Here is a 19,492-nt window from a genome sequence, read left to right on the forward strand (position 1 = left end):
TGCCAGAAGAACATGTGTATGCGTATCGTATATATACACTACTACATATTCGGTTTATTGCTGAAACGCCAAATGAAACTCAAATGACTTTCAAATGCAAATGCAAATGCAAATGCAAATTGCTGACCAGCTTCTTCACATAATAATTTTTGTAATAATGATAAAAGTAAGCTATATTTGATAAATTAATGTTTAATATATACAAATTATACTTTAATTACTAGAATTTGATTACAGATGTTTGGTAAATTATATATTTAAATAATTTTAAAAATGTAAAAATTATACTATATAATAATAAAATAAATAAAATTAACAAAATATACACAGCTTACTTTTTTTTCTGTTAGAGTTTGTGATTTTACTAAAATTTTAAATAATTTACTCGCACATTTTTAGTTTTTACCTTAAAATAATAATTTTGATTTGAAATATGATATATGTATTAATTGGTTAATAATAATAAATTATAATAGTATTATTCTTCTATTTAAATTGTATTATTAATAATTTTAAAATAAATTATAATACATGCTTATAATTTTTAAAAATAGAATATATATTTAAATATTTTAAAATTTATATTTTAATAAAATATATGCAATATGATATATTTGATAGAGAATAAAATTTTATATAATATAAATAAATAAAAATATATTTGTATATTTGTTTATAATTAATATAAACTATTTTTTTATAAAAGATGAAAATTTTTAAATATAAATAAAAAACATAGAAATAAAAGAGTTTTGAATAATAAGAATGATATTATATATTATAAAATTAATTTATATTTATTAAATATATTTTAAATTAATAAAGTTTACTATAAATATATAAAATAGAAAATACATCATTTGTTAAGGGGCATAAAAGTATTACCATAATTTTGTTTATATAATACACAAAAATGATAAAAACTATAAATAAATACTTAAAATAAAACACACACCACAAACAAACCGTTTTCTCTTTGAAGTAGCTGAGGTGTTGTATACTTACGTTTTTTTATACTCGTATTGAAACATTCCATTTATCATTTATTTTTAAATATTATATACTCCACTATTTATGTTTAAACTTTATTTAAATTTTAAAAAAGAAAATCAGAACCGAATAAATTAAATAGTTGCTATATAATAGTAATTTACATAATGAGCCCATTAAAATTACAGTCCAATAAGAACTCTGAAATTGGACCGACCCAATTCAAAAAGCGGCCCAAGTTATGTGCGATGAGCCACTTCATTTCATACTTGGAAGCAGCATCTAATCCGACGGCTCTGATGTTTGTAACGATGAAGATGGACGGTCCAAATGTTCCAACGTCAATATTTAAAGTAAGGTCGCCGAAGCTTAACTAACTAATATGCAACCCTCTCCGTTCTCTAGAATGTTCTCTCTTTTGTCTCCAGAATCTCCCGTAGTAATCGGAAAGGAAAATGGTGCGATGCAGTATGGTGCGGTGGTGACATTAGAAAGAGCAGCCGAGATGTTGGTTTGCATTTAATTTGGGGAATTGGTTGTGGTTGATTTTGTATGTGTGCTTGTTTTGGTACATCTTTTGTAATTGTGAGTGCAGCAGTAGCAGGAGGTGGATTGAAGCGAGATTGAGACGGTTTCTGTCCCTGCTTCTGTTGTTGTGTTTTTTCTGTACGAGTATTGACTATCAATCAAAAAAAAAAAAGAAGGTAATTTAATACTGCATTTACAGCTAGCTTACTACTACAACTAAATTATTTGTTTTGTAATTTAATACTTACACTGCGAACAAAGTAAGTGTGTGTGTTGTTTGTTTGGATTGATTAGTCGAGAAGGATATCTGTGCAGATAAATTAGATGCTGCAACATTGCATTGGTCGACCAGATAGAAGATCTCTTTCATTTCATCTAGTGCAAGGTTTGTTTTATTTAATTATTTAATTTTTTTTTTTTAAAAAATGTTTCATATACCATTTTATATCAATCTTTTTTTTCTTCAAATATCATATTAATAACAGTTCTATTTAGAAATACCAAAACCCAAAACAACACGGGAAAAAATACCAAAAAGTAAAAGTTATCAAAACTCAAAGGATGTGTTAACGTTTTTGTGTTTTGTATATTTTAGATTTTTATTTTTTATTTTTTCAGTGAAAGAGTTAATTGCTGGATGTGAAGTTCTATACAATAAGAACATAAAATGTGTATTAGACATGATTGCATCTGTTATATAATGTATGTTTTGTATTGTGCATGATATTAATTCATATCCATGTTGACGTGCTTTTCACTGTCTCAAAGATTTTCCACTCAATTAATATGCATGCAATGGAGAGACAATATCCATTTAAAGTAAAGTAAAATAATACTATATACTACTACTATTAAATAAAAAAATAAAAAATATGGAAGGAAACCTATAAGAAACTAACCTAAATTAAGCTCTAAAATATGGAAAGAATATATTTTGTCAGATTGCAGGATTTAAATCCTTAATTAATTCTAAACTAACTTAATTTAATTACAATTTATACGTACCTTCCTTTTTAAGTATCTCTCAATGCATATTTATATACACAATCAATCACACACATACACACCCATTCCATTGCATATAAAATTCGATCCAAAACTGTGAACATGGTGCTGTTGAACCAGAGCGGCGGCAGTAGCGGCGGAGGGGCAGCGAGGAAGACGACGCAGGGAAGAAAAAAGATAGAAATCAAGAAGATCGAAAATCTGAGCAACCGTCAGGTAACGTTTTCGAAGCGGCGGGCGGGTTTGTTCAAGAAGGCGAGCGAGCTCTGCATTCTGAGCGGCGCGGAGATCGCAATTATAATCCACTCGCTGGGGAAGCGGATCTTCTCGTTCGGGCATCCGACGACGGACTCGGTGGTGGATCGGTTCCTGACGGGGGCGGAGGAGGCTGCCGGCCGGGCGGCGGAGAGTAGTTGTAGTATGCCGGCGGTGAGGGCGGCGGAGTACAACCGCCATTACGCGGACGTGTGCAAGGAGTTGGAGGCGGAGAAGAAGCGGAGGGAGATGATAGAGGCGGCGAAGCAGGCCGGGATGTACGGCGGCGGCGGCGGAGGGGAGGAGTGGTGGAGCGAGCCGGTGGAGGGGCTGGATCTGGAGGAGCTGGAGCAGTACGAGGCGGCGCTGAAGGAGCTGGTGAAGAACGTCACGATGAAGGCGGACGATCTGATGCTCATACAGAATTCCTCCGGGGGGAATATTCCGATGGGGATGGAAGTCATGATGGCCGGCGGCGGCGGCGAATCGTCGTCGCTGGCGAACCCCAATAATAATAATAATATTATTAATAACCATAATGATGAGTTTAGTTCGGCGGCAGGATTTGAGTATGGGAATGGGAGTGGCAGCGGCAGCTGCTGCATGGCATTAATGGCTGCTCCTGCTCATCATCCAAACTGTTATCCACCTCATCCTCAACCTCAACATCCTCATCCTGATCATAATCTTCCTCTTCTTTACGGAGGAGGATTCGATCATCATCATCATCAGGCAGGGTGCAGTAGCCATAGCCATGCCCATGCCGATACTTGAATCAATGGGTGAGTGCATTCCTGCCTCGTCGTTTTGCTTTATTTAATTTCTCTTCTATTCGATTCTATTATATTCTGTGCCATTATTTATCATTACTAATTAAACAGGTCTTAATCATGTTTTCTTTTAATTTTCCCTTTCATTTTATTATTATTAATTAATTGACGATGATTTGTTGATTAGTTTGATATATTTTTTTTTTATGACATGGGAATCCGCAGTCGACGTACCTTCTTTTTTTTTTTTTTATTAATGACGTGGGAACTCGCATCCGACATAATTTCTCCTTTCTTCTATGTGAAATAATCCTCCATGTTTAGTTACTCCTTGTTTTTCATGAATTAATCAATTATCATACAGAAGCTTAATTCGTTAGTGTAGAGTAATGAACCTATTTGTTCCTATCCCACTAAAAAAACCTTAATTTGTCACAAAATGGTGCTACATAATACAACTTATTGCAAAATTACAACAAAATTTCCTAAGCAAATAGGAGATGACCAAATAGTGTTTGTTAAATGTTTTTTGTATTTGAAAATTCTATATAATTTTAATAATTTTAATTAAACATATTAACTGCATTATTAGAGGGGGTTTGATAAAAAACTTTTTTTTTAAAGGGTTTTAACTTATTGAATAGTTTGTTAGCTATTTAACGGGTAAAAAACTAATATCTTATAATTATTTTATCAAATACTTTAATACAAAAAGTTAATTGAATCTGTTAGTCAAATCAAATTTAGTAAATCAATCAATTAAATCAACCAATTCATTGAATCGGCTATCAATAATTGTCAAACACACTTAAGTTGAATTAATTTTGGAGAATTGAATTAATATTTGTTATAATATATATAGTGGGTAAGGTCCACGCTTATATTTATTTTTAAAAAGCAAAAGAAAAAAAAAACAGAAAAAAAAAGAGAAAAGATTTCATTCATATCAAATTATATGTTTATGATTCTAATAATAATAATATAAATTTTGTTTCAACAAATTTGAGAAGATATTTAAGTTCTAGAAATTAAATAGCAGAAATAAACAAAATATTTTCTCAAAATGAATTTTAATGAGTAAAAAAAAATAATTAAATGATAAATATGGACAAGGGTAGAGCATGCCCGACTAAACTAGAATTTAGCATTAACGATGATGGTTTGAACTTAAATTCATGACTCTATGGTCAAATTTATATCACACCACCAAATTATCTCTAGAAATATAATTGTCATTTTTTTTCAAATTTTACTATTTTTTCTTCCAAAAATATTAAATTTATATCACATCCTAACGCTAGAAATATTTTATTTTGTTTCAAATTTGTAATTATTGATAATTTTGTTTTTTGATAAGGGGAAAAGACCTATAAGTCATTCCATTTTGCGTTTTTAGAGTTAGATGAAGGGTTGAGATTCAGTCACTGCCGAATCATATTCTCTTCTTCCTTTTATTTATTTATTTATTATGTATGTATACTTACTATTGGTTTATCTTTGCGAATAATCATCATGACATGTTGTAAATTGTTATACAAGATGATGATGATGATGATTCTGTCAATCTCTATTATAAATGAATTTGTAAAACTTACTAAATTGATTGATAGTCGTCTCAATTTTCTTGATCATATTTGTTTAAATAAATTATATATATATTTCCAACCAATAATAACAGTAATAGAAAAGCTCGCTAATATCTAAACAAAACATTACAAACGATCTTGTGCGTGAAGTTCGATAGAAACGGGGGACAGCTAATAATTAATACAGGCATCCAAATGATTTCTTTCTAGTAACGTGTCATGTATGTATTGTCTGAGTATGTCGTCCGTTTTCCTTTACGTTAATATTAATTAAATACACTAATTCTTACCTATATATATTCTTCAAATTTTTAAACTAAACTAATACTATTTATTATATAAATGACTATTATTATTGCATTTGCATGCTGATCAAACGAAAGAATCTTCGACAGGGGGATCAACAGCAAGACTCAAGCGTGCTCCCCATCACCTCCCTGTAAATACAGCAACAATTTTTATTTTTTTAAAAAAATTATTTCTCTGTACTATTTACCAGTAGTATTTTTAACACTGCATGGGCAATTTAATTAATAAAGTAGCTAAGAATATTTGGGGGGATCGTTTCGTTGGAATTAAGAATGATAGTGGGAAGAAAAGGACATCGTGTCGTGCCATATGGTTTGACGACATGACGCCGACGTTTTCATCTTTTCAATTCAAACTGCCTCCGTCTCTCTCTTTGATCCATCCATCCATCCATCCATACATACAACTTGCTCGATTCTTCCTTCCCCTCCCCTTCCCTCTCCGCCATTGCTGGTTGCCTTGCCTTGCCACTCCCAGATTTCAAATTCAATCGATTTTGCAGACGGGACGGGGCTGGAATCTGTGGCACTCTCTCTGTATATGCTATCCTATGCTAAGCTTAATTTACGCCAGCGTTAACAGTTAGTTCATCCCCATCTAAGATGAACTGACCTCGTTCGTTCTTCTTGGGGGTTTCGGATCTGCAATCGGGAATTCTTCGGTGCTCATAAAACCCACATTAAGATTGGGGTTTTATCCCCTTTTTCTGCAAATGGGTGCGAATAAGCGACCCAAGCTCGACTCGCTGATTTCTCTGAGTAGGCTCCGATCGATTCAAGTCCTGACGGGCTTGCTCTTTCTGTATTTGATTTTTATCAGTTTTGAGATTCCCATGGTTTTGAGAGTAGGGTTAGGGTTAGAAGCTCCCGAGGCGGAATCGTCACTGCCCCTGATCTCGCATCCAAATTTCAGAGGCCGAACAGACAATCAGCACTCAACCATGGAGAATGAGGGAGTGGTTTTTCGGTCGGCTCAGGAGAGGAGAGTGAGGGAGTATAAGATGATTTCCGATGTCTTTTTTGACGACAGGGCGCTGCACAGTATTAGTAAGGATGACTTCTCCGAGTTGCATAGGGTAGTTAGAGATGCATTTGCTGTAGGGAAGAGAATGTTGGAGCGTTTGAAATCAGGAAAAATGGCGAGCGAGGTGAGGAATAGGACTGAGAATGTGACAGATGAGGCTTGCCCGAATTCGATGGTGCTGCGGGGGGACAAGTTTCTGAAGAAAGGGAAGATGATGGTGATACCTTGTGGGTTGTCTTTAGGCTCCCACATCACTGTCGTCGGGCGGCCCCATTCGCCTCGTGTGGATAAAGAGTCGAAGAAGGGTGGAAAAAGTGCAATGGTGTCTCAGTTTGTGATGGAGTTGCAGGGCTTGAGGGCCGTAGACGGTGAGGAGCCGCCTAGGATTTTGCATTTTAATCCGAGGTTGAAGGGGGATTGGAGTGGGCGTCCGGTGGTGGAGCATAATACCTGTTATAGGATGCAGTGGGGGGCTGCTCAGAGGTGCTCTGGTTGGAAGTCGAGGGCAGATGAGGAAACTGGTGAGGAGTTTTCTCTTGAAACTTTTGTACAGAATCGATGTGTACATACATTCTTGATGTGATGTTATTTCGTGCTTGTTATTGATAAATGATGTCAGATTGTGCAAATGTTTGTTGATTATGTGGAAAATGCCCAACAGTTTCATTGGGATGACGCTTTGGATTATCCATTTGTTTGTCTGAGAATCAAATCATTGCTGCATCAATAAATTTTTGATTGAATGGCCATGTTGAGCTGATAGATAGATGGATATATTTAACATTTTCAGCATGCTGCTTTACATTCAAAGTGATTTTATTTTTATTTTTTCATAATTGGGTGATAGTGGTGATTCAAACTTAGAAGCTGCTGAGTTGCTACCCAAAAGTTTAAGTTGATTATGTGATCTTAGTTGTCCAGCCTTTTTCAGTTTCATGTGAATAATAGCATTTCCTTTCTCCAAAATATAGTATGCTTTTTCTTAAGATTTCAGTTGTATGGAAGTTGATGGACAGGTGAAATGCGAGAAATGGATTCGCGATGATGACAACAGGTCCGAAGAATCAAAGGTCACTTGGTGGTTGAAAAGGTTGATTGGCAAGACAAAGAAAGTTTCTATTGATTGGCCATATCCATTTACTGAGAACAAACTATTTGTGCTCACACTTGTTGCTGGGTTTGAAGGCTATCATATCAGTGTAGACGGGAGACATATTTCATCCTTCCCATACCGACCTGTATGTGTTTCTTCCATAACACTTGTGGGTGCATTCAATATTGTGACTTGTGATATGGTGCCTAAATTCATCTTATGGAACAGGGTTTCACTCTTGAGGATGCTACAGGCCTGTCTGTGACTGGGGATGTCGACATTCATTTTATATTTGCCGCTTCATTGCCCACTTCACATCCGAGTACAGCTCAACAGAAGCATCTGGAGCTATCCCCTAAGTGGAAAGCCCCAAAACTTCCCACAGAACCCGTGGACCTCTTTATCGGCATACTTTCTGCTGGCAATCATTTTGCTGAGCGAATGGCTGTCCGAAAATCCTGGTTGCAGCATGCATCAGTGAAGTCTAGAAGAGTTGTTGCTCGCTTTTTTGTAGCTTTGGTGAGAGCCCATAATAAATTTAAATGCTTGTTGAAAGTTAGTCCATGTTACTCCCTTGGTCTGAATTAATGTTCATTTTAATTCTTTTTTTCATATTTGCCAGCACACTCGGAAGGAAGTGAATGTGGATCTTATGAAAGAAGCGGAATATTTTGGCGATATTGTCATAGTGCCTTACATGGATAATTATGACCTCGTTGTGCTAAAGACGATTGCAATTTGTGATTATGGGGTGAGTTACCAATGAAATGGCTGTGTGAGTGAGATGACGTATTATTTTGCCGTAGCCTTATTTTCTCTGTTAACATGCTTATATCTGATCAATCTAGGTTCGTACAGTAGCAGCTAAGTATGTTATGAAATGTGATGATGATACATTTGTAAGGATTGACACGGTGATGATGGAGGTTAACAAAATTGAAAGCGGTAGAAGCTTCTATATCGGTAATATAAACTATTATCACAGGCCGCTTCGCCATGGTAAATGGGCAGTTACATATGAGGTATGATCTGTTCGTATCTTCCTGCTTTTCATCTTATTATATTTTATTTTATGAACTTGGTCTTACTTGTATGAAAAAATGTCTTCCCACGGTTGAAGAAATATATGATGTGTATAATATTTTATTTCACTCTACTAATTGCCCATATGTCTCTACTTGCTTTTCATTATTCTATGCATAATATGCAATGCAATTTTGAGTTGCAATGCTTGGTGATGTAGGTTTCACAACTGCATTTAATTTCTCTCAAGTCTATGTTTAAATTAAAAGCTCGAGGTGCTAACAATGCATTTGTGTTTCCAACTAATATAGAAGTACATTTCGCAATCATAGACAAATTTCCATCTTTATGTTTTGTTGTGACACAAATAGTTATCGAACACATTTTGGTAAGTACATTATTGACTGGAATCCAAAATCAGTCCTACTTACCGATCCTTTTGTCTTCAGGAATGGCCAGAGGAGAGCTATCCACCTTATGCAAACGGGCCAGGATATATCGTATCATCTGACGTAGCACAGTACGCCGTATCTGAATTTGAGAACCACAAACTTAGAGTACGCCATTCTTCCTCATTCATTTGCCTCTTTCCCCTTTCGTGACTCAACATTTGTCTAATTCTAGTTAGAACAACTGCTGTTTTATATTTGCTCAGTTGTTCAAAATGGAAGATGTAAGCATGGGAATGTGGGTGGAGCAGTACAACAGCTCAAGACCTGTTCAGTACGTGCACAGCTTGAAGTTCTGCCAATTTGGATGCATCGAAGGTTATTACACTGCGCACTACCAATCTCCCAGGCAGATGACATGCTTGTGGGAAAAATTGCAGCTTCATGGCAAACCGCAATGCTGTAACATGAGATGAACTCTGGACTTGGATCGATCCAATGCTATGCACGGTGGGTGGGACAGTTGAGAGGGTGGGGTGGGGTGGTTGTGCTTTATGGGAGCGGTGTACATACCATATATAATTTAGCCTGATCAACCCGTTTGTTATTCTTTCAGGTCAATTCATTTAAGCAAAATTTCACATTCTAAAAAATTTTCCTACTGATTTATTGAAGCATTTTAACCCTTTTTGCTTTTTTTCTTGTACCTTTCTATTACTGAAATGGTGAGTCTGCCTGCTAGAGTTGTTACACTCGTGAATGAATTGAGCTGTTCCAAGGACTGGATTGGATTGGATTGGATTGGATTGGCTTGATAAGGGCTGTTATTTAGAAAAATGAATTGAATTGAATTGAGTATGAAAAAGCCTGTTGAGTTAGGTCACTCACTTGTACTGTCTGGGGATGCAAATGGTGCTGCTGCTGCATTGTTGTCATTTCTTTGGATAAAGCAAGAAAGAATATATATGTAAATATATGTCTATCAACGGCGGGAAGGAGGCCCCTTTAAGGAAGGGAACCTATTCTATTCTATTCTCTTCTCTTTGGCATTATTGCTGCAGCACCATACACTGAGTGCTCACTTTGATTCTTTTTATATATATATATATATATATATATATTTGTTGTCTGCAGCTGAGGTGAGGTGAGGTGATTCCCTCACCCCCACTTCTTGAAGGTGTAAGAACAACATTCATTGAACTGGTCGAAATGAATTAAAGCTCTCTACTCTACTCTACTCTACTCTACTCAAACTCAAATCAAGGTCTTTAAAAAATTAATGCACAGTGAAATTCCAAGAAAGAACCCTCAATCAAATCTTTTACACCAAACAAATGCTACATTCAGATCACCATACCATACCATACCAGCAGCAGCTGCTGCTATTAAGTTGGTTCCTTCCCTTTACATATTTTGAAATTCTGGTCGGTCATCGCCTTTCTTGTTAGACATCTTTCGACAAGATGAGCCACACGAAGCAGCACAAGCCGAGCACGATCCCTAAAAGACAGTCTGAGTCAGGACTTTTAACAAACTAACTTGGTGAATGAATATATAGATATATGTGATCATGCTTACAAGTTGTCCTAGGGGGGACAAAAATGAGCCGTGCTCCTCCGTGGCTCCATGAAGCTTCGTACGGGCAATCTGTTGACGTGTTCATGCCTCCAGGACAGTTACATGCGAAAGACTTTTCCGAGTCATAGTTGTATCCGCAGACGCCATTGCTCTTCTCGCAGTCACTACACAGCTCCGGATAATTGTTCTCGAAGTTGAACTTGTACTTAACTGCAATCCCATAAGTCCACGTCGCCGGGTTCGACCCCAGGTTGAATCCGTATAGAGCAGAGTACGACGCGCACTGCAGCTTCTGCAAGTCCATCTCGAAGGAGGGCCCAAGATCGACGGGCATGTACACGCAGCACTCGGATCCGGGGAGGTTCAGCCGGCTGATGGCCTCGCACGAGTAGAGCAGGCTGCACACGGACGAGCCGAGAGAATCACACATGGGGAACGTCGAGTTGTTGCCGCTGCCGCCTTTGTAGATAGGCGAGGAGTCGGTGGAGCAGTCGAGGAGAGCGAAGACGGTAGTGTCATGGAAGGCGAAGGGGGCATCCCAGTCGAGACCGAAGCCTCTGCTAGGGAGCTTGCAGGAGCAGGTGGACATGGAGGGGTCGTAGATGTAGATGACTTGGTTGGGGTAGTCGATGGAGGTGACGGTGTAGCAGCCGGTGTGGGTGGTGAACGTGAGCTGGTCTTGCGGGGTGCATGCAACGTATGGCTGGAAGCGTGGGTCGCCGCAGCCGGAGCTGGTGCCGAAGGGGTACTTGATGGGGATTTTGCCGCATGTTTTTTGGCAAGTTTGGGAGGAGACTAGGAAGGGGAAGATGATGATGATGAGCACAAGTGTGGAAAGGGGAGGAAAGAGTGCCTTCTTCATGAGTTGGTGTGAGAGAGAAAGAAAAATCAAGGAATGGATGAATATGATTCTTGCCTCAATGGGCACTCGGCTTGGCTTGGCTTGGCTTTATAGCAAGAGAGAAAGAGAGAGTGGACTCGATAGATAGATGGCCACAGCCGCTACTCGCCGAGTGTGGTCTGGATAAAAAGCCGACCGACCTTAATAATTTGAAAATTAGACACGACAAGATGAAGTCACACGTCTCAAATGCCCTTTCTGATTGTGCATGAGTTTTGCAAAGAAAGTAGCAAGTGAAAGCACTTGGGATTGATTGGCTCCCGGGTCCTATGTTAAAAAATGAACTAATTCAATTGGTAACATGGAGCAATGTATGGCTAAGAGAAACAAAGAGTTGGTCCCAACAAAGTTAATCAAATATAAAAATACTGGGCCAATTTGGACCGGACCTTATGGGCCATAAAGCCTCAAGATAATAGGCCCATAAGATTGAACCACATCAGCTTTTTGTCGTTCTTTAAAAAGGAAGAATCTTGTGCAAAATTGGATGTATAGGGGAAGGGAGGACAATGCATCAATCAACATACGATACACTGCCCGTTGAAAGAGGGTGCCCACATGTAATATATATATATATATATGGAAAATCATATGAAGAATGTATGTAAATGAAAGCCAACAGAAATGGCACACACACAAATTAAGCTAAAAACCTCAAGTCCATCTCATTGCATTACAAGACAACAAAAATACAAAGTCAACGCTTACATCACAACATAGACCGGACCACAGCTGCAAAAACAAAAAGCAGCAGCAGCGCCGGAGAAGGCCGAAGAATGGACGCAGGAGCAGCCGACGGCGGCACGGCAGTCGTGTTTCTCGGCGACACGACTTCCTTGGAGCAGGCATAGTTGCATCGGCTCGGCCGAACCACCCTGTACAACCCGCTCTGCGTCAGCAGGTAGACATCCTTGTTGTTGTCCTGTCCGAACGAGAATATTAGCTGCACCGCCAGCTGCCCGTTGTCGCCCGAAGGTGTCGACGAATCACACTTGATCGGAGAGTCCCGCGCGCAGCTGAACGGAGTGTCATTCGCCGTAAACTTCCCACTTCCTTCCGGGGCCTCCGACGCTGCCCAAATATGCTGCCCGTAGAGATCGCCATACAAGTAGCTGCACAAGTTCGTATTAGTTTCTATCCTCCAAACGATTATTACGATTAGTTGGATGAGCTCTTTACCTTCCATACACGCACGGATCAGTCTGCGCTCGGTAGAAAAATCCACCCGATATCGCTGCAGAGCCGAGCTTATTTATCTGCGAGTGGCTGTAGCTGGCCACGGGGAAGATTGGATCTGTGGTATTCGGCAGAGTGTCGCCGCCGGGGGTTTGGTTGGCCTTGAAAGGAATAGGGCCTTCGTACATGCGCCACCCGTAGTTTCCTCCCTTTGTAATGATATCGACTTCCTCGTATTGATCCTATGTATATAAAAACACTCAAGAGTGAGTAGCTATATGGATGATCAACGTTGTTAATGATCGAATCCAGCTGTTCCGATTAGGACAGCCTACAAACCTGCCCGGTGTCGGCGCAAAGGAAGTAGACAGGCCTCTTGGCATCGAAGCTACATCGCCACGGATTCCTTAACCCGTAAGCCCATATTTCGGGCTCCATTTCTTTGTCGTCCGAGTATGGATTGTCTCGGGGGACCGAGTAGTTTCCCCATCTCCCGAGCTTCACGACTTCCTCGTCGCCTAAGAACCAATCGGAATCGACAAATATTTGGTTATTCTCATTGTACCAAACCTTTAAGATGAGATGAGGTGAGTGAAATGGAATGGATAAAAACTCAGACTTGGCAGATTATCGACGTCGACCCTGAGAACCTTCCCGAGCAACGACTTCTTGTTCTGCGCGAAGTTGTAAGGATCGCCCTTGCCACCGCCGTCTCCCATCATGATGTACATGTACTTGTCCGCCGGACCGAACAGAATCTGCCCGCCGTGATTCCCGCCGTACGGCAGCCCCAAGGTGAAGATCCTTCTTACCTCATTCGGGTTCGCATTGCCGGTCGTCGTCCCGGTCGCGTTAGCGCTGTACTCAGCAACGACGGCGTGGTACTTGCAGACCTCAGCGGTGCCCATCTCCGCCGGATCGCAGCCGACGTCGGAGTTGCAGGCGCACCGGCCGCCGCATCCGGGGGACTTCTCCTTGTCGCAATTGAAGGACGCGAAGAACCGCCCGTTGGCGGCGAAGTCCGGGTGGAAGGCCATCCCCATCATCCCGTAGCTGGGGCCGAGGAAGACCTGATCCGTCAGGTCCACGAAGGGGCTGGATTCATCGAGGTCCAGGACTTCCCCGGAGTCCTGGTCCGGGATCTTGACCAGATAAATCTTGCCGGAGAGGGTGGAGAGGAAGGCCCGGTTGGAGCCATCGGGGTGGGGCGCCATGTTGATGTAGGAGCCGTTGTCGAGCTTCTCGAAGCAGATGCCTTCAGGCGGTGGCGGGGGCAACACGCCCGTGTTGTTGCTGAGAACCACAGGCTTGCCGTCGAAGCATACGGCGGCGGAGGAGCCGCCGAAGGCAGCGCAGAAGTCGGAGTCCGATTGCCAGAGATCCGCCAGCGTTGAGGAGGTGGCGTTGCGTGGGATGGCCGCCTTGCTCTGCAGCGCGGGGGCGAAGGGGGAATTCTGGATTGGTACATTCTGGCACGATTTCCACACCGCCGCGCAGAAGCTGCTGCCGGTGGAGTTGCAGAGGATCGGAACTGGCCGGGGGTCCGAGTCGGCGTCGAACAATTGGGCGGAGAAGGGATCGCAGGTCTGAAGAATTAACGATGGAATCGATCAATTGAATTGAATTGAGCAGGCAGACCCAAAACAAACTAAACCAGACTAAATCAAATTAAAAAGTGAGAATTGATTAAATTGAGGAAATTAGGAAGAAGACTGACGGCGCAGAGGATGGATTTGACAGCGTCGGCACAGGCGGAGGCGGAGGCGGAGATGTTCATGGAGAGGAAGCGGCGGCGGAGCTGCAAATCATGGTCGGGGGTGCAACAGGCTCTTCCTTCCTTGTAGGGACAGAAGGCCAGAGGGACCTTCAGGCTGCTCGGCTGCCCTGTGTGTGTGTGCATTCGAACATTCATTCATTAACAAATTAAATCGGTCTTAATTGATTAATGGAGTATTGAAAAGAGAGAGAGAGAGAGAGAGAGAGAGAGAGAGAGAGAGAGAGAGAGAGAGAGGCACTTACTCAGGTCGGTGCACAGCGGAAATGGAGAAGAAGGAGAAATGAAACACGCCAGGGAAAGAAGCAGAAGCAGAAGCAGAGGATGAAAGCACGGTGAAATAATATGATTGTTGTTTGTATGCTTCCCCATTTCTGGCAGACGACTCCGAATCCAATCAGAACAGTGAGGGAGTCAGTAGCTACATGAAGATGAAGGAAGAAGATGGAGACGAAGATGAAGATGCGGTGACGAGAGAGATATGGATGGGTTGTGTAATGTGTGGCGTTGTTAATTGTTATCTTTATCCATGAATTTAGCTCAATTACTTCTTCTCCCCCAATGGGCAGGCAAGGCAAGTTGTGTTTGTGTGAGAGTGAGACCACCTAACTCCTCCCTAGCTATCTCTCTCTCTCTCTCTCTGCAGCCATAAATGCTATGCTGGAGGAAGGTGTCAAAGAAAGAAGCAGGATGATGACGATGATTAGGATTAGGATGTATTGATGAATGATTTTTCACTGGGGAGGGAAAGGTAAAAGGTAAAAGGTAAAAGATAAAAGGCTCAGCCACACACACACACACGCACGCACAGACTTTCCATTGTGGATAATGGATAGTCAACACATGTCCTCCCATCTACAGGGAGGTCCTGGCCTGTTGGGACTCCAGTCCAGACCTGTGACGTGATCTGAGACCCTGCATAGCAAGAGAAAATTTCACTGTCCAAATATCTCAGTGGACTCCGATGGCGATGCAAAATTGGCTGCTTCTGCTGCTGATTAAATTATTGGTGACAAATTGACACACAATCAATTTGGAATTTATTGGCCTCACTCGCTCACTTTTTCCCCCACCATTAAATTTGCTGTTTGTTTTATCTTTGAATTTTATAAGTTTGACTTTAAAAGTTGGTGAAGAAGATCATGAATTTAACCTGCAGGGTGAGTCATGAGTGAGGAAAAGTAGTAAGAAGGAAAAGCGGTAATGATAATACAATAATAATCATAATCATAATTGACAAAGTGATTTGATTGTCGGGATCAAATGCAAAAATAGTCTGGAATTATTTTTTAGTACTATTATATATTAATTTATCCGTGGGTGGGCAGGCAGGCTGATGGTGCATGTTCTTATCGTGGGGCCTCACTCCACACTTTAAGATCTTATTTTATTTAAATTATTTAATTATTAGACGTGAAGCCCAGAAACTCCACGGCAACAGGACAGGACAGCACCAACGCGGTTTATTTATCATCTATCTGTCAGAAATCATAACATACCTATCACTATTACACATGTTTGCCTGTCTGATCAATCTTCCAACTATTATAATAGTACTTGTAATTGTTTTTATAAATATGCTTATTATGAATAATGGTTCATTCGATTTGATGTACTACTAGTTAATAATAATAATGACGTCTGAATGGGCTTTTAATCTGAAAGTTAAGCCCAAATATGCCCAGCCGCCCTTCCTTTAATTAATTAATTAATTAATTATTCTGCTGTAGTGTAGCGTTGGGTGGCCGCTCAGCTCAAATCTATGTACATGCATATACATACAGTAGAAGTTACTTCAACTACCCACCATGCCATGCATGTTGGAAAGCAGTTGGATCGATGGGATACTAATAATTAATTCTACAACAAAGTCAACTTCTAAAGAGGATACTTATGATAACAGCTGGCATTCAGTTCAGTTCAGTTCAACCATATACTAGTACTAGTACTAGTATTATGTTATGTACCTTTAGAAAAGGGTGATAATATCACATATGGATATCATGTGAAACAACCAAAGGGAATATATATACACACATCCTTTATAATAATATTAAAAGTATTGGGGTTAGAAGTAGAGACTCTTGACTGAAATTATATACACACACATATATAACAGCAGTTGCAGTTGGAGCCTCCTGGAGGGAATACATATAACTGAATTAATTATTCAACCATAGAAATAATTAATATAGTAATTATTATTATAGAGGGAAATATGCTCTTCATTTTTAACTCTCTTCTCATTTAGTTTATTCATTGAGAATCGCGTGACGGACGATCGTTTCAATACACACACACACACATATTTTATATCTCCTCGTATAAATTAAATAATAATATATGTATATATTAGTATTAAATTAAAATTGAATGGAGACATAACCTCACACTACTCCGATCCATCCAAATAATTCCAATATATATATGTTGATTTTAAATTGATTCGGCTAAAATGGATCTACTACTCTACACTTGTCTACTCTATTCTATTCAAAGAAGAAACTCTTATTAATTAATTAGAGTGCCTCGAGATAGGACAGGATAGGATAGGTTAGAATAGCTCCTCCAGTCATTGTGATTCATTATTCCATTCTTTAATACTCCTACTATTAATTTCTTCTATTCTATTTCTATATATACAAGTTGTGAGTCGTTGATCCGAAGCAGTTAACGACGGTTGATTTGATTTCAACAATGGCAACAACAAAGATAGGAATCAGTGACGATGGTGCTGAGGCGGAGGTGGAGGTGCTGGGGTCGTGGGCGAGCCCCTACTCCAACAGGGTGGAGATGGCTCTCAACCTCAAGTCAATTCCCTACCGCCTCTCCGAGGAGAGGTTCTTCAGCACCGACGACGGCGCCAAGAGCCACCGCCTCCTCCGGGCCAACCCGGTCCATAAGAAGATTCCGGTCCTGCTCCACCGCGGCAGACCCGTCTGCGAGTCCCTCATCATCCTCCACTACATCGACGACGTCTGGGCCCAATCCGGGCCGTCCATCCTCCCCTCCCATCCCTACGACCGCGCCCTCGCCCGCTTCTGGGCAGCATTCCTCGACGACAAGGTCTGTGGGTCCCTGCCCTGCCCTGCCCGCCTCTCTTAGTCTTAATCAATCCATCAATTTCGATTTCCTCATTAATTAATTGTATTTATATATGTAATTAGTGGTTCCCGGCGTTGAAAGAGATGGAGCAGGCGACGGACGAGGCCTCAAGGGCCGGCGTCGTGGGGAAGATTCTGGAAATGACAGCCTTGTTGGAGGGGGCTTTCGTCGAAATAGCAGGGAATGGGAATAGTAATAGCAGGAGGTTCTTCGGAGGGGACGACATGGGGTTCCTGGACATTGCACTGGGAAGCTACCTGGGGTGGGTGCGGGTGCTGGAGTCGGCTGTCGGGGTGAAGCTGTTCGACAGCTCCACCTGCCCCGGGCTGGCCGGGTGGGTCGACAGGTTCTGCTCGCACCCTGCTGCCAGGGACGTGGTGCCGCCCAGCGAGAAACTCGTTCAGTTCTACATCGCCATCAAATCGCAGAGGAAAGCCCAGAGTTAGCCAGAATGCATTGTGATAACAACAAACAAACAAACAAACAAACAAACTCTCGTTAATGAATTAATTGGCTTGAGTCGTTGATTGACTGATTGTCTTATGTACGTATGTATGTATGTATGTATGGCTTGACGCAGCAGAGCGAGCCAACAGTATACATACCTCTTAAAGAATAAATTAATTCGACGACGACGACGATTGTGCTGTGCCTGTGCGTTTTGAGGACCAATCTGGGCCCTTTTTATTGTTTTCACTAATCTGATTAAAATGATCTCATAATTATTTTTATTGATCCTCAATGAATATTCATTTTATTAAAGTTTTTATAACCTCCAAACCTTTAATCATTCATTGAAGCTTGTTTAATTCTCTAATTCATCATCAAGTCTCAATTGAATCTTGCATCTCCCACCCTCCCTAATTGGCTTTCGTCAAACTTTATCAAGGTCGGTCGGTCTTCATTAATCTCCTCCCTCCTTAGTAACGAACACTAACAAGCTAGCCTCTAATTCCCAATGCTTTTTTTATTTTTTGACATTTTTCAGCCCCGGATATCCCCCCTCCCCTTGTCTTTTATGGCCTTCTTCTGGGTTTAGGGCCTGGTCTTCTCTTTCTCTTGCCTTCCACACTATTTTTGGATATATCCCACCAAATAGCCTCCCTCAACAAGCCCAATTTAAAAAGGAGAAACTTTTTGACCCAGATAATAGATTTTTTGGGCCTTTTTATTACTACTTCAACTTCGTAAGGAAAGAGCTTTTAGCAAAGTTGGATTCCTCCTTACAGATTATGTCATCAAATTGCTAAAGTTTGGTGAAAGAATGTTCTATTTTCCATAGTCCTTTTTATGTTTCTAGCAATCTCTGAAAAGTATTTTTCGTATGCTAACTTCTAATAATTAAGCTTGAATATATATATATATATATATATTTGTATATAAAAAGATAATAAGATTATTATAGAAAATAAGTATGTACTAGAAATAGATCATCGTTGATGGATGGATTCCCAGGATGATGAATGATAATTATTGCATTTGGTCTCTCACAGGAAGAGTTCAAAGCTTCGTATTTACAGAAATTGCAAGGTCCAATTCTGCGTGCTAGTAATAATCATCAACATTATTTTCTTGAGCAACAGTATGCAATGATTCTTCTGGAATTTAAAATGATGATACAAAATAATAGGACTACTCCATAAAATTGTAGTATTGCATGCAATTTTAATTATTTAGGATATTTTTCTAATATTGCACGTGATTTGACTCAACCAAGTTTACTAATTCAAAAACATCAATACAAAAATAGCAAAAACACAGATGACTCCTGGTTTTAATAATCTACGAGAATCAGTCGTCGGATGATTCCTGGTTTTTCTTTTGCTTACGTGGAATGTCAAAGATGCCAGCAAATCCACTACAAGGTCAGGTCAATGATCTATCCCACAACCAACGCTCCAGATTGGTTCAGGACTCAAGGGCCCGGGAGCGACCAATCCGTTTCTCCAGCGGACAATACTCGTGAACAATTCACCCGCCCCGCTCG

At 40.3% G+C, this 19,492-nt stretch overlaps 5 protein-coding genes across 5 annotated transcripts; 3 read left to right on the forward strand and 2 right to left on the reverse strand.

The window, feature by feature from the left end:
• Window positions 1-2,625: 2,625 nt before the first annotated feature.
• On the forward strand, window positions 2,626-3,682 carry LOC127261659 (agamous-like MADS-box protein AGL61). Its single transcript, XM_051289954.1, has one exon. The coding sequence runs from the start codon at window positions 2,626-2,628 to the stop codon at window positions 3,550-3,552; it is 927 nt and encodes a 308-aa protein (XP_051145911.1). The 3' UTR covers window positions 3,553-3,682.
• A 2,070-nt stretch (window positions 3,683-5,752) lies between these two features.
• Window positions 5,753-9,667, forward strand: LOC127261753 (hydroxyproline O-galactosyltransferase GALT6). The gene is made up of 7 exons (XM_051290113.1): window positions 5,753-6,987; window positions 7,472-7,704; window positions 7,788-8,078; window positions 8,182-8,310; window positions 8,408-8,581; window positions 9,032-9,139; window positions 9,238-9,667. Exons 1-7 carry the CDS (start codon window positions 6,156-6,158, stop codon window positions 9,445-9,447), a joined length of 1,977 nt encoding a protein of 658 aa, XP_051146070.1. The 5' UTR covers window positions 5,753-6,155; the 3' UTR covers window positions 9,448-9,667.
• Window positions 9,668-10,232: 565 nt separating this feature from the next.
• On the reverse strand, window positions 10,233-11,530 carry LOC127261754 (wall-associated receptor kinase 3). Its single transcript, XM_051290114.1, has 2 exons — window positions 10,550-11,530; window positions 10,233-10,471 (listed from the first exon to the last, which is right to left on the reverse strand). Exons 1-2 carry the CDS (start codon window positions 11,409-11,411, stop codon window positions 10,416-10,418), a joined length of 918 nt encoding a protein of 305 aa, XP_051146071.1. The 5' UTR covers window positions 11,412-11,530; the 3' UTR covers window positions 10,233-10,415.
• Window positions 11,531-12,090: 560 nt separating this feature from the next.
• On the reverse strand, window positions 12,091-15,046 carry LOC127261778 (HIPL1 protein-like). The gene is made up of 6 exons (XM_051290176.1): window positions 14,646-15,046; window positions 14,344-14,510; window positions 13,246-14,212; window positions 12,966-13,144; window positions 12,630-12,868; window positions 12,091-12,562 (listed from the first exon to the last, which is right to left on the reverse strand). The coding sequence occupies exons 1-6, from the start codon at window positions 14,770-14,772 to the stop codon at window positions 12,160-12,162; spliced, it is 2,082 nt and encodes a 693-aa protein (XP_051146133.1). The 5' UTR covers window positions 14,773-15,046; the 3' UTR covers window positions 12,091-12,159.
• A 1,887-nt stretch (window positions 15,047-16,933) lies between these two features.
• Window positions 16,934-18,203, forward strand: LOC127261810 (glutathione S-transferase U17-like). Its single transcript, XM_051290215.1, has 2 exons — window positions 16,934-17,466; window positions 17,568-18,203. Exons 1-2 carry the CDS (start codon window positions 17,098-17,100, stop codon window positions 17,949-17,951), a joined length of 753 nt encoding a protein of 250 aa, XP_051146172.1. The 5' UTR covers window positions 16,934-17,097; the 3' UTR covers window positions 17,952-18,203.
• The last annotated feature ends 1,289 nt before the right edge of the window (window positions 18,204-19,492 follow it).

This window comes from Andrographis paniculata, unplaced genomic scaffold (assembly GCF_009805555.1).
Source record: "Andrographis paniculata isolate CXL003 unplaced genomic scaffold, ASM980555v1 Contig64END, whole genome shotgun sequence".
NCBI lineage: Eukaryota > Viridiplantae > Streptophyta > Magnoliopsida > Lamiales > Acanthaceae > Andrographis > Andrographis paniculata.